This window comes from Crocodylus siamensis, chromosome 3, assembly GCF_052110815.1.
Source record: "Crocodylus siamensis isolate JL-2025a chromosome 3, ASM5211081v1, whole genome shotgun sequence".
Lineage (NCBI taxonomy): Eukaryota > Metazoa > Chordata > Crocodylia > Crocodylidae > Crocodylus > Crocodylus siamensis.
The window spans coordinates 138,705,619-138,719,459 of NC_143397.1; the positions used below are offsets into that span (position 1 = coordinate 138,705,619).

The 13,841-nt window shown below is 41.9% G+C and overlaps 1 protein-coding gene across 7 annotated transcripts in view; it reads right to left on the minus strand.

Moving 5' to 3' along the window:
- Window positions 1–741: 741 nt before the first annotated feature.
- RREB1 (ras responsive element binding protein 1) overlaps window positions 742–13,841 on the minus strand; it is a 144,880-nt gene continuing 131,780 nt past the window's right edge. For all 7 annotated transcript variants that reach the window (XM_090039330.1, XM_090039329.1, XM_090039326.1 and 4 more), the window contains 2 exons: window positions 9,459–10,205; window positions 742–4,410 (listed from right to left, as the gene is read on the minus strand). In XM_090039330.1, the coding sequence (XP_089895456.1) occupies window positions 3,890–4,410; window positions 9,459–10,205 (1,268 nt within the window). In that variant the 3' untranslated portion in view covers window positions 742–3,889. The remainder of the gene's footprint in view (window positions 4,411–9,458; window positions 10,206–13,841) is intronic.

The following is a 13,841-nucleotide window of genomic DNA, read 5'->3' on the forward strand; positions in this document are numbered from 1 at the left end:
TCAGACTCCCTTGGGCCTCATCTCTTAATTTGGTTCACTGTTCTAGTAGAGGTACAGTCACCTCCAGGGAGAAGAGCTGAAAGGAAGGAGATTCCCCAGCTCTTCACAGTTCCTGCCATCAAGCAGCCAATGCTCAGCCCACATGGCTGTCTGCCTGTCACTATTTTGTGGGAGGCATTCTTCAAGGAAGCACATAAAATGCAAATTGCAAGACCATGTTAAACGGACAAACTTAAATACAGTACTATGCACCTAGGCATTTGCCAATAGAATGTGATTTCATCCAGAACATTTCACAGCTACACAAAATTCCCTGCTGGACAACTCAGCCATGATTGCAACTGCCAGAGCACACCTAATCCACTTAAAGAAAGCCATCAATACTTCTTCACACAGCACAATACCTTGAGAAGGCCATGTCTTGTATGACCATGAGTTTGCTGTTTACAATGGACAGAGAACTTCAAACTAAAGCTGGTAAAGACCTTCGCTTACATTTCTCCCATCTTGTAGCTGAAATTTCAAACCCCAAATCCACTGCTTCCTAAGACTCTGGTTAGCCTGCTCACAAAGAGAACGAAGTTTTCACAAGCTTTTGGCCCACTAATTCAAGCTCAGGCCAACAGAAACAGTAAAACCCTCTGACTATGTCAAGCTGCTTTGCGCATTATCCCTCAATCTATGGTTTCAAAGCAAGTTACAAGAAACGCACAAGAAGAGCCATGTCCATTTTGTAACCTATAATTTTTAAATATAACATTTTATTGCTTAGATGGTTTGATACAGAACAGCTTTACTTTTATTTTGAATTTGGAAGTACTGTACAACTGAATAAAAAGAGGAATAAAAGTACCAAAAACAAATGTGTGATTCTCTGTTCATGTGGCATAAACCAGTCTTGTACACAACTTGTAGCAGCAGTTTAAGTTCCCTTTAGAAAAATATGAATTCTACACATTTATTATTGTTTCCTGCATGGGCTGAAATCACTAGAATTAAACTTCCTTCTTGAATAGAGAGGGGTAGAGAAAAGAGACATACACAGAAGGAGAGAGAAGATTATGAATCGTTCTGAAAATGGAATCAGACTGTCCCATAGCCCCAAAAGCTACTTCAGAATAGCCACAAACCCAGATTTTTTTTTCCTTTTTCTTTTTGCTCTTTCACAGTCAAGTGCTTAATGTAGTGATTGAACTTTCTCAAATGTTAAGTCCATTGCAACTCAGACAAGAATTTCAGAAGATCCATTTTTGTAAAAGCCCTGAGAGAGGAAAATAAAAAGATCTAAACCAAAAAAAAAAATGTATAGAGACAAATTAGCTGAACATGCAAACTAAGCATAAGATTCACCCATAGTTTAAACATGTTATAAATTTCACAGTTTAATATTGGGGGGAAAAAAACAACAACAACAACAACAAAAATTCTCAGTCAAACTCAACTAATAAAAATGTCATTAAAATGTGGCAAGACCTTATACTCTACTAGGATATAGATAAAGGCTAAATAAAGCTTTAAATCAATAGTGATTATTGCTAGCAGATGTCCCGGCAGGCTGCTGGGAATTGATTACTTGCTACATTGTTCTGCAGCATATAGTTTAGTAATGGCTTCTCCCCCACAATATTGCGCAGTTTAGTGTGGAGAGTTGCAAAAAAACCAAACCAAACCAAAAAAAAACAAAAAACCAACAAACAACAAAAAACCAAAATACCCAAAATAATAATAATTATTATTATTATAATTATAATATAATAAAAACTAAGGGATGTGTGAACTGGTTTTAACTAAATAGGATGCACCTGGGTAGAGTTTTAAATGAATCACTGCTTCTGATATTTTATTTATCTGGAGTAATTTTGTTTCAAAACTGGTCCAAACATCCCTAGTTGAAAAAAAAAATAAAATAAAATCATATATACCTCAACCATTTTTTTCTTATTCTATTTGCAAGAACATTATTCAACAACATTTTTTCTTCCTTTGAGTTCTGGGCAGTTGGATTTCAGTCTCTAGAAATGTGGGGGAAGTCAGAGAGAGAGGGAGAGAGAGAGACATATATATTAGCTATGATAGGGATTTGAGGCCCACATCTTCCTTGTCTAATGAAAGTAGGACAAAGCGGTTTTGCAGGGGAAGGGAGGATCACAGTGTGAGAGAACAGGCTGACAGGGTGGAACAGCACAGTGATGCTCCGGCAATACTATGGCTCTGTCTGTCCCAGAGGCAATAAAAACAACAAGAACAACAACAAAACGCTGAGCATCCCTAAAAATGCACAGCTACAGTAGGAGACATTTGGCGTAACCCCTTAAATCCTGGTGGTTGGAGTATCACCAGTGGCTGGCAACACGGAGGCCTGCGGAGAAATTCCAACGCTCAGCATTTCAAGGGGGTTAGTTTACTGATATGAAATTTAGACACATGCCTTAGTCTTCAAGCATCAACCCCAAAATCTCAGGAAGAAAAAGTTTGGGGTTTTTTTTTTTTAATTATGTAATTGATTTTAATTTCATTTTTAACATATATTTGTAGCTTTATTACCAGTAGTATTTTCTTGCTTTAGAACATGACGGCAAGCAAGATCACGGTACAGCTCGCATTTCTTTCTTGTTTTCTTTTGACTGGAAGACTGAATGACTTTGCTTTTTAGTAACAAATGTCATCACTGATGCGATCTCCACAAAATTCATATGGTATTTGCAGTGCCTATCTCATGCACTTGGAAGGTTTTTTCACAACCCCCTTCCCTCACATGCTCTCCTTCCCTTCGTTCTCTCTCCATTTTTCTCTCACTCTCATACACACGCACACACACAGACAGACACACACACACCCACCCACCCACCACTAGTGAGATGTTCCCCTGCACATTTTGGATGATAACTTGCTGGCCTCCATTGGATGCTCCAGTCAGAGGAAGGGTTTCATTTGAAGTACAGTAAAAGAGCTGCAACGTGAGAGAGGAGCTGGTGAAAACTTGAGTCAAAAACATTTAAATGGGGCTTCCAAGCTGCACTGTAGATCTCCGTGGGCAAATATTGCCCATTGGTTTCTGCTGACTGCAGAGACGAGCAAACTGATGAATTTATAAAATAACAATAAAATAATAATAATATACCGAAGCAAATCAAACATATATAACAGCGGGTGCGTAATTTCCATAGGTTAAGTTGCTATGTAACTCTTCTCTGTATACTCAGTCCACAATGGCCAGGGGAAAAAAACCAACCCTAGTTACTAGAATACCATTTTTAATGCTGAAAAGTGGAAACAAGTATGAGATTGAAACTGTTTCCTGCTTTTGGCTTGAACCACTTTGAACACCTTCAGCTGCCCTGTCATTAATATCTGGAACTGGATTAATGCTCCACCATGTGGCAAATGCAAGAACATCAAGTGAGGGGGAAAAAAAGATCTCAATGTCTCATCTATATTTCCTCTGATTAATTTGTATGAAATTCACATAATTTTCTTCCAGTTATTGGCTGCAGTATCCAAGGGCTTCCCCACCCACTGCCCCCATTTCCAGCTCAGAGAACAAAACACAGCGACTCTCACAGATATACAGGAACAAGTTCACACACACCAATACAAAAGGTAATATTAATGCTTAAATGAAAAGGGTCCTCTCCAAATAATTCATTAAAATATTAAAAAATCATTTTTGAAAAAATTCTATCATACCAAAAGATCTAATAAAGTAGTAAGGCACTCAAATCAGTATATACTGTAGTCTCTTGCATTATTATACTGAAAGGCATATGGCACAGACTCCAGTCTGCCATAACTCTCCCACATTTGAAGGGCACTCTTACAAACCACTCCAAAAAAACTTGCTCTGCTGGCTTTAGTTTGTGTGCTGGGATAGGTCCAATTTCATAGCAAGTCATTCAACTCCCAAAAGCTGAGGTGCACTGTCTGCAGAGGCAAGAATGTGATTCATGGGAGATTTTTTATTGTGCATCTCCAGCAAGTCCTGAATGAAACCCGAAGGTCTCTCGTGATCAGAGTTCCCCCGTGATTCCTGATCTTTCGGGATCTGTTTCTGTGCATTCTTGCTGGACTCTGCAAGGCAAGTGCTGGTTATTCGTCCACTGGTTCTCTCCTCTTTGCAAAGAGACTCCTTTGCTGCATTGGCCTGACTTTCTTTTCGGCTTCTAGTGACAGATGAAGGGTTACCAAGGCCTGCAACGGAGTCGCACTCATTTTCTGAGATGGGGTTAGTGCCACTATGGCTAGACTCATTCTCACTGTCATCTTCACACCGAGACTGGCTTTCTTCTTTGTCACTCTCCTTGCCATGGTTCCTGGCATTCTTGATCTTCTGGTGTATGCGCTGGTGACGAACCAGGCTGTGTTTCAGAGTGAAGGTCCGTTCACAGGTCTGACACTTGTATGGTCTCTCCCCTAGGACAGAATTAAGACCGAAATTGAATTGCAAGTTGACACATTCATTTCCTTTTCTCTTTTTCAGGCGTGCAACTGTTCTGAATAGCAGAAATTCAGGAGCCACATCAGCCATAGTTGCCTTACTGACACAGCTCTGATTTTGGTTTGGTTTATCATGTGCCAGTAAATACAGATATTGCTGGGGCAGAGATGAGAAAATACAGATAAAGGTTAAGGATTTGTAGATGTCTGGTGTCATTTTGTATTATGAAAAAGACAGCGTGGCAAAGCAGTGTAATATATATATGCCAAAGTGCACAGGATAATTAACCAAGGAATAGTGCATAAAGAATATTGCAAATTCCATCTCCCAGCAAGTCTCTGGTAGGCTAGAATGATTGTGAGTGGATAATATTACTTTGTGGGTCTCAGTTACATGCCTTTTTGCATGTGCTGCTAAGAGAAAGTCTGCAAGCACCCCTCCATATGCAAATTGGTCCTGACACTGTCAGATTTTTAGCACTCTCATACATTTTCTTGTGTTTAGTTTAATCCAAAGTTAAATGCAGGATTCTTTTCCACATGTCAGGCTGCCTACTACTCCTCTATAACTGTTACTTCACTGGTAAGTATTTAGGCATCCCAAAAACTGCTGGAGACTGTAAAGTCATCTGCTTCACAGTGATTTGCTTACATCAGTAAACCTTTTTGCTCCATGAACCGGATGAGGGGTGTGGGGCTGGTCCGCAAGTCAGACCAGACCCTGTATGCGGGGATCAGGCCATGGGGGCCCTATGCCACCTCTGCCTGGTTCTACACATGGGGATTGGGCTCCAGGGGCCCTTCACCACTCCTGAGAGCCAGGATCCAGCCCAGGAGTATTGTGTGCCCCAACTAGTACACAGGGCCACAGTCCATGGTGCCCCCTGCAGGCTAGATAAGGCACTGGGTGGCTGGATCTGACCTGCAGGCCAGGGGTTGTGTACCCTAAGTTTATACCATCATTTGGGTAGATGTATTAGTAATATGTTACTATTCACAGAGCAGGGTAAATCCACAGCGTCCATACCCTTTCGTTCACAGCTTTTCTGTAAGTGGAATGAGGAAGATGTGCCCCGTTACCACAGGCAGACCAAAATGACAAAGCCAAACAGGAATCGAGAAAACATTTCTTTCCCAGTCATGGTGGAAGAGTGAATTTTTCACCCACATATTACTACAGGAAATAAAGAGGAAACCTGCTTGAAGTGGACTCTGTGACAGAACTTGATGTTTTGTGAGGCACAAAGAGGGTCACTGCTTCAATGTACAAATAGCAGGCCTAAGCTTCTGGGTTTTAATCAGACCACGAATAACTCCACTATTAGACAGCTATCATGACAGCTGACAAAATATTTTCCAAGAAAGATTTAAGATGTTTTTTCTTTGTCCATTTTTGCAAAAACTGTGTGCGCGTGTTTTAATCCGCTTACAGAGGAGGTGTGATTTAGAGGCAAAACTGCAAGTTTTCTGGGGGCATGGAGAATGTCTTCAACTTTTTCCAACCAGGCCTAGTTGCAGTTCTCATATCTCCCTGTTCTCAGGAACTAGGAAGTGTTGGCCAACCTTTTTGGCAGGCATGCCACAAGGTAAGCCCCACACCCTCCTTGAGTACCACTCCAATCCCCTTCCTCCTGATCTGCTGCTTGACTTTCTGCTCCCTGCCCAAAATGTTCCTGTGTTCTCTGCTCCCCCTTGATCCATCACGTGCCACACACAGACTACATTTGTGCCACATGTACCATGGGTTGGCCACTCCTGGATTAAACTCAGGAACAAGCTGCAGGCACTGTACGCAGCATATGAGCAAGTGGCTTGCTTGGTTCCAAGAATATCTCCCTATATACAAAATATTTAAATGCTTTCCCAGGTACAAAGTAATTCATAAAAAGGTTAATACAATGTAAAGATACTTAAACCTTAGTACTGACCTACTGCCTTGAAGAACCTGAAATACTATACTGCTTTCAGCATTATTTAGTCTTGCATGTCCTCCTCAAATGGCTTAAAAATTCAGTTTCACCAAGATATCATCTGGTGCAAATACACACATGACAAAGCAACTGCTTGGAGCTGAATTCTCACTTACACTAAAGCTCCATTTATTCTGGGAGTGTAAAAAAAAAAAAAAAAAAAAAAAAGGAAAGGAAAAAAACCTTGAAATGATTTTAAATTTCATTTGATGTATACAAACTTTAAGATCTTATTAACTGGCAGAACGGTGAAAAGGGGCCCTACTGTTACTGAGATGGGCTCTCTTCCTAGAATATAACCCTGTATCTACATTTTGGTCACTGCTCACCCTGCATCTGTGAATCCACGATCAGGGGAATCAAGATATCAAATCACAGCAAAATCCCACCAAAATCATAATTTCTGGACTTTTCTTTTTTAAAGAATGCAAGGATAGGTACTAGCCTTATGTTTAAACTGCTCAAAGCAATGGCTTGCACCAGACTTAGAGTAAACAATACAGTAATAAACTTGGGTACATTCTGCACTGGGAGACAGATAGGCTAGAGATGAAAACACAGATCCGCAAATGACCCTCCATTTTGTACAGGTTTTCATTGCTCTACCCTGCACCTCAGTCCCCAAACATTCTTGCTACTCTGACCGTAATCTTTTAAAATTAAGGGTATCTTTACAAAAAGAAAAAAAATGAAACCAAACAACAACAAAACTTCTGAAAAAACAGAAATCATCTCATACAGCACTATCATAGCAATCAAAAGGAAAAATGTGCAATACTCAAGAAGAGCCCTCATTTGAGAGAGAAGATGGAGGTGATTAAAAACAGTTTTAGAGAAGCAAGTGGTAGCACAACTATTGCCATTTAATGCAGCTGAAGAAAGCATAAGGCATTAGCACAGATTTCTATTCAAAATTGCTATAGGAAAATTAAAACTGGATCAAGAAATGAATGCCTCAAGTTAAATCAAGAAGGGGGAGGGGAAAGGAAGAAAGATCCGGTTCACAAGACTGGCAAAGCTCAAGGAACAATGACAATATTAAAACCATATGGCACAAGATATGTGAAAGAGCTCATCCCCCAAGGGCACAACGGGGTCTCTCGTTTGGCTCAGAGTATGTTATTTTAGATTTCAGAAGCCCCCCAAATCCTTTCCTGACTATAGTCATGTCATATTTTGTGTTGACTTTGTGATGTACAAAAAATAAGGACAAGAAAGAAATCAAATTTGCATTTACTAGCAGTTAAATATTTTCAGAATAGAAAACTAAGTTTACTTCCATATGTATGCTACAGGAGGTAGCCTAGATTTCAAAGGTGCTGCATTCAGACTGACTTCAGGCAGATTTGTGGTGCCCTCAGCATTTTGTTAAAAAATCAATCAATCAATCAAGCTACTTGAAATTTGCTGGTATCTTAAACCGTTCATCAGAAATTTGTTTAGTGGTTCTGGAGGCTAATATGGTCTTTATTCTTTCAGGCAGGCCACTAATTAGACCCATACACTTTTAAAAGCGTCTTAACATGGATACTTCAGTGAAGCTTCATCTTACCATAAATATCCAAGCTTAAATCACAAAATATGTAACTTAAGGAAAAGCAATCCCAAAACAAGCATAGAGAAAGTATCCCTCTCCCTGATGTCTCTTCAGCTCCCTAATAAATGCAGCACCTTTGGATTCAATGGTTTTGAAGAAAATGAATAAGCAATGCATCTGTGAGCTTGTGTCTTCATCCAAATAAAAGTGTCATTTAATAACCCCTTCCAAGGCAAAGCTGAATGATATTTAACAGGGCAGTGCGAAGCTTTGATCCCTGATTTGATTCGGTGGAGTTCAGGCCCGATTCAGTGGATGAATCTCCGAATCCAAATCGAATTGGAACCCTCCAAATTGATTCGGAGAGATTTGGAAAGGTTCAGCGATTTGGACAGACACAGCTTTCAATGTTTTTTCTACATACCTCTAGGTAGCAGGGGCTCGTGAATGCTGCAATGCTGGGCCAGATGGAGAGTCCCACAGGAGTGCGGGGGGCTCCCCAGCGCGCTCAGCAGCAGACCTGGAACTAGACCAGAAGTACTTCTGGTCCACTTCCTGGTCTGCTGAAGAGTGCGCTGGGCTCCCCCTCCCCCACGCCCCTCTGGCTCGGCCACTGGTGCTTCCTGGGTCTGGGGGGCCACCCAGGGTCCCGCCGCAGCCAATCACCAAGCTGTGGGGGGGTAGGGAGGAGTACTTCCAGTCCACTTCTGAGTTCGCCACTGAGCATATGGAAGGCCCCCCCATACTCCTGTGGGACGCTCCACCAGCCCACCCGCCCCAGCATCACAGCGTTCACGAGCCCTACCTGGTACCTTCAGGTATGCAGAAAAAACATTTAAAGCTGTGTCTATGGCTGAGTCACCAATTCTCCAAATCAGCATCGTATCTTCAGATTTGGATTCAGCCAAACAGAATCACAGACAAGAGACCCAACTCAAAGAATCAAATCACTGTCCCCGATTTGGGCCGAATCCAAATCCAAATTGAATAGGGTCCACTTTGCACACCCCCAAAATTTAATTGTATAAACAGGACCTCCCGCAATCCATGACAACTAACTCCAGAACTAAATCATTACAGGTACACTTGTATTAATTGTGCTCCACCTGCTCTGCCCAGAGACTCCTCTTTCCAATCCCCACGCAGAGGCAGCAAATTCCATGGACAATGTTGTAGCACTCCAGCGTGCATCAAAATATGGGAACAGTGCAGAACCACAAAGACAAGAGAAATAACTGGACATAAAAGAAAGCCTGTTCAGTAGTCTCCCTGCCCTTCCCACACTTGCAAGTTCTGCAACATGTAATTGGAAAGAACGCATAAAAATGAAGGTAAGTAGTTTCCAATTTTCTCTAAAAATATACAAAATTATAAAATAAACTATGTATTTCACTATTCTGTTGAGTTCTCCATGGATGCGAGTGATTTTGACCGTTTACCATGCCATTCCCCTTCCCCTATTTATTTTATGTAGCAACTTCCACTGGTTTTGTTCCGTCTCATTGTTCTCCTCTTACCTGTATGAGACCTCATGTGTCGTGTCAAGTCTTGCAAAGACCAAAACCGCTTGTTGCACACGGTACAGACTTTCTTCCTTTTGTCTGCTTTTATGGTACTCTTAGCCCCATCCGTCTTTGGTTTTTTGTCATCATCACTCTTCTCAGTGGACTTTCTCCCTGCGCTCTCTCCCTCAGAGACGCTTTCACTCTCTTCATTTTCCTTTGCTGGTACCTCACAGTCCACTGGAGATTCTACCACCTTTAAGTCCATCGGGGGCTCTTCCTGGTCAAGAGCAGAGTCCAGTCCTGGGGGAACTCCGGCTTCATCTTGAACACTTCTGCTTTCATCCTCACTGCTCTTTTCATCCTTTCGATCCTCATGAGTATGAGCTTTTTTGTGCCGGCCAAGAGTGCCAGCGAACTTGAAGGATTTTCCACAAACATCACAGGCATGTTTCTTTTCAGTCTGAGAGCTGCTGCCTGCACTCTGGTCATTCTCTGCCAGTTTAAAGTCCATCAGCTTGCTGGCAAAATTGAGATCGAGGCTTTTGTTACTTACAGAGTCTTCCTCCGGTCCCTCTTCATACTCATCTGATTTTTCCTGTGCACCCTCTTCTCCTGGGGATGAGTCAGACTTTTGCTCCTCTTTGGGACTGCATTCATTTTCTGGTAGCTCTGTTTCTTCCTCTGGTTGATCTCTCTCACAGGAGGTCAGGTCCAGCACCTCATTTGCTGCAGCTAAAGTCTCCAGGTCCAACTGGTTGTCTGTAAGCACAGAGGGGGAAATTTTCAGTTGGATACCTTTCACATACTCAGAACCATCCACACACCATCTCAAGGCTATATATTGATTGATCAGCATCACTCTTAATACTTCCACATGCACATTTACTTCTTTACAGCCAAAGCCAGTAATTATGTAACTGAGAAGAGAGAACAGAATAGAGACATCAGAGTCTAAGCGGACTCAGGTGGTGAACTGCAATTCTACTGCACCTTAAGTCTGTGAAAATCCCTACTGCATATACTCTTGTAACACACTTTCATCTTAGCTTTCAGACTGAGTCATAAAAAGGAGGAAAAAAAACCAACAGTGAAATGGAGGACCCATCCAGATTTCATTTGAACTGTTTTTCAGACATTTTAGCAGGGTGGAATAGCTACTAGGTCCACGTCCAGACAAGCGCAGACATTGGTTCCCCGGGGACAAGTAGCAACACCACACCTTGCGCTACTGCTGCCTGTCCCCAGGGAATGCCTGTGCCACTCACACTCTGGCACATGGCAGGTTACCCTGGGTGGGGCAGGGGAAGCTGAGACCAGCAGCAACTGTGCTGGCCTAAGCAGCCTCAACTGGGGTTTGTGGGCTGGAGAAGCTGCAGCCACGGCAGTGCTCCTGCAGCTGGGGATCTGGCTGGTAGCCAGAGCGTGGCTCCAGTAGGCCAGGCTCTGGTTTTGGGCAGTGTGCACTGCCACCATGTGAACTGCCCAACTTTTTTTCCATGTGGCTTTTTTTTCACCCCAGGACCTTCTGAGGTTAAAAAAAAAAAACCCGCTGTGCTGCAAAGTAGCAATGCGGGGAACATCTGAATGTGTGGTGTGTGGCATTGCAGACAAGTCCACAGTGCCACATACTGTACGGTCATGCTCATCTGGCATGGCCTAGAAGTCTACTAAATTCTTGGCCCTCGGATTTACTGAATCACAATATAACCACTTTCAGTGCAGAACACATTACAATGAGGTACCAAAGAAGAGGAAGTTCAAAACTGCTGTAAAGGCAACAGTACCAAACAAATATGAAACAGAAAAATGTTACATATATGATTCTAAGCATAGACTATGAAATCAGTTTCCATCTACTGAAGCCCATTTGCCAAATGGAGATAAAAATGATAAAAATGCAATTAATTGTTAAAGGTTATTAACAAGCTAACAAAAAAAAACCATTCCAAGTTCCAACCATTCCAAATAAAAAGCCTCAGTCATATAAATGTACACAGGTGACAGAAGTCTGTGACAGTGCAGGATGAAGTGCCCCTTGATGAACAAGTAATTTATTACAGCATCACTTGTCAAAAAGCTAAATGCTGAAACCTACCATATCGCTTACTGATCTTCAGCCTCTGCAAAAACTAGACAAAACAGGATGAACTGTCAGGCTCAACTACAGTGAGCCATTATCAGCTTGTGTCACATTCTTGACATTGCTTGTAACATGTTTTGTAATAAATGCCTCCATTTCTTTATGGGAAAACAAAGAGATATAGAGATACAGCTTCTAAAATCCAATAAAGATGGTGTATATATACACAATGGTAAATAAACCAGATGATTTAGATGCCAAAGTGGAGACAGATGCATGGAATGAAACCTACCATGCCCCTTTTTAGTTAGGATTTCAGGACTCAAGGTAGGCAAAGTACATAATTGGATCTGCAGCCAACCTCATTTCAGTCCTTTTTTTTTTTTTTGCCATACAGATATAGCCCCAGCTATATGTATTTATTCAAAGTGTCACCTTTCATGTTTAGCACACATTTAGCATTTTGAGAAGACCTCTACCCATCCTAGCAGCATAAACATGAAATCCACTGTTTAAGTTGTTTGCAAGCCTAATAGCTGCTTAGTAACTATAGAGATGTAAAAACTCTAATTAGACTGTCTAGATTCTTTTCTGACTGATGCATGCAGCACAAGTACCTTTGACTCAGGACTACCCAGATTATCGGAGGCTTCTCTCATGGGGAAAGAGAGTAATCAAAGGGAACAATATGATAGTTATTGAGCATCTGATAGCTTGAAACATGTTTTTATAACACCCCATCCCTCATGAAAAGAAAACAGCAGTTAAAGAAACATCCAAGCTAGGAAGCATTTCCAATAATTCTGTATACTTCATAGAGAATTATCCTCAAGTCACTTTTTGGAGGATGGGTGCAGAACGATGATCTTGTTAACAAGATGAAAGCTCACCTTTTAATCCTAACAAGCTGGTTTGCAAAACTTGGGTTATACAAAGGGACATTAAAGTTTTCAGTAGGGTTCACATCCTCCCCAACACTTTGCCTATGAAAACAGAGGACTGAACCACATTTTTGCATGTTATGGTGAAGGACGTGGGAAGCCCTGAAAACAAAGCTCACCTGGAAGTTCCTGATAAAGCTGTATTTCAAGCATACTGTTGGCACACACATTATACAATGTGCATTTTAAGCGTAAGGCAAAGATGCAACAAAAGACAGTAGGGCATCATCATGTAAAAATCAGACTGACATGCTACACACAATCATTCTAACAAACACTGCAAAATATGATACATATTAGAAACAGCATTCATGGAAAAGGCCATAGCAACGGAGTGTCCCATGGAATTACGTGTTCAAGCTATAGGAACACCGGACCAAAAAACCTTCCCAGCCAGTTCTAACAGCTGTTCATTAGAGCGAGGGTTAGAGTTGGGAGACGCCACAATGTAGACTCTGAGTCAGAATGGGCACAAGCCATAATGCAGCAGAAGCGCTGGTACCTGGATCCTTTTTAACTGACACATTTTGAAAATGTGGCTAAAAGTAAGTCTAACCATGACTTCTAGTTTTTGATACGGTAGTTCAAAGATCACTGCGCTCACAAGTTCCACAGCAGCAAAGACTATGTCGTGTCCATTTTACCCCCTCCCACACTCATCCTGACATATGTTTTTTTAATGTAACATGGCCTATTTTGCTGAGGACCTGTCCTCAAGAAAAGAGCTCCAACTATGGCCATGAACCACATAATGGATAACAGATATGGCTGAGAGTAACAACAGTAAGGAAGGAGTGAAGCAGGTTCTTGACTACAGGCTATGGTTACTACAATCTCTAAGAAAATCAGAAGGGAGAGGGCTTCTCTATAAAATGATTTTGAAGGAGCATGAGGACAGAAAGTGGCCTAAGATCGATGCCACATCCCAATAGTGACAGTGGGATGGACACCACAGACAGACCCTCTGCAAGATGGCTGCTGTCTTCAATGTTTCCAATGGCTTGAAGCCACACCGTCCCCAGGAAAGGTGGCGGCCTTGTTAGTCATCACATGAGGGCCCAGCAAGAAACAGAAAGGTACGCGAGTCCCAGGAATGGGGTAGGGAACAGGACAAGGAACCAAAGAATGACAGGATGAGGCAACACAGAACCAAAGAGCGTGCAAGGGCACCACAGCTGGGGAAGGAGGCGGGGAAAAGGGAAGCACTGGGGAGACCAGGAGGCAGGTGTAGATCAGCAACAGCATTTCACGAACTCGGCACAGCCCATGCAGAAAGACAACAAACACAGTAAAGTATATTACTATGCATTTGATACCTATTCCCTGAAGAAACAGCAGGGGCAAAAGAGAGCACCAGGGACATGAAACTAGAGA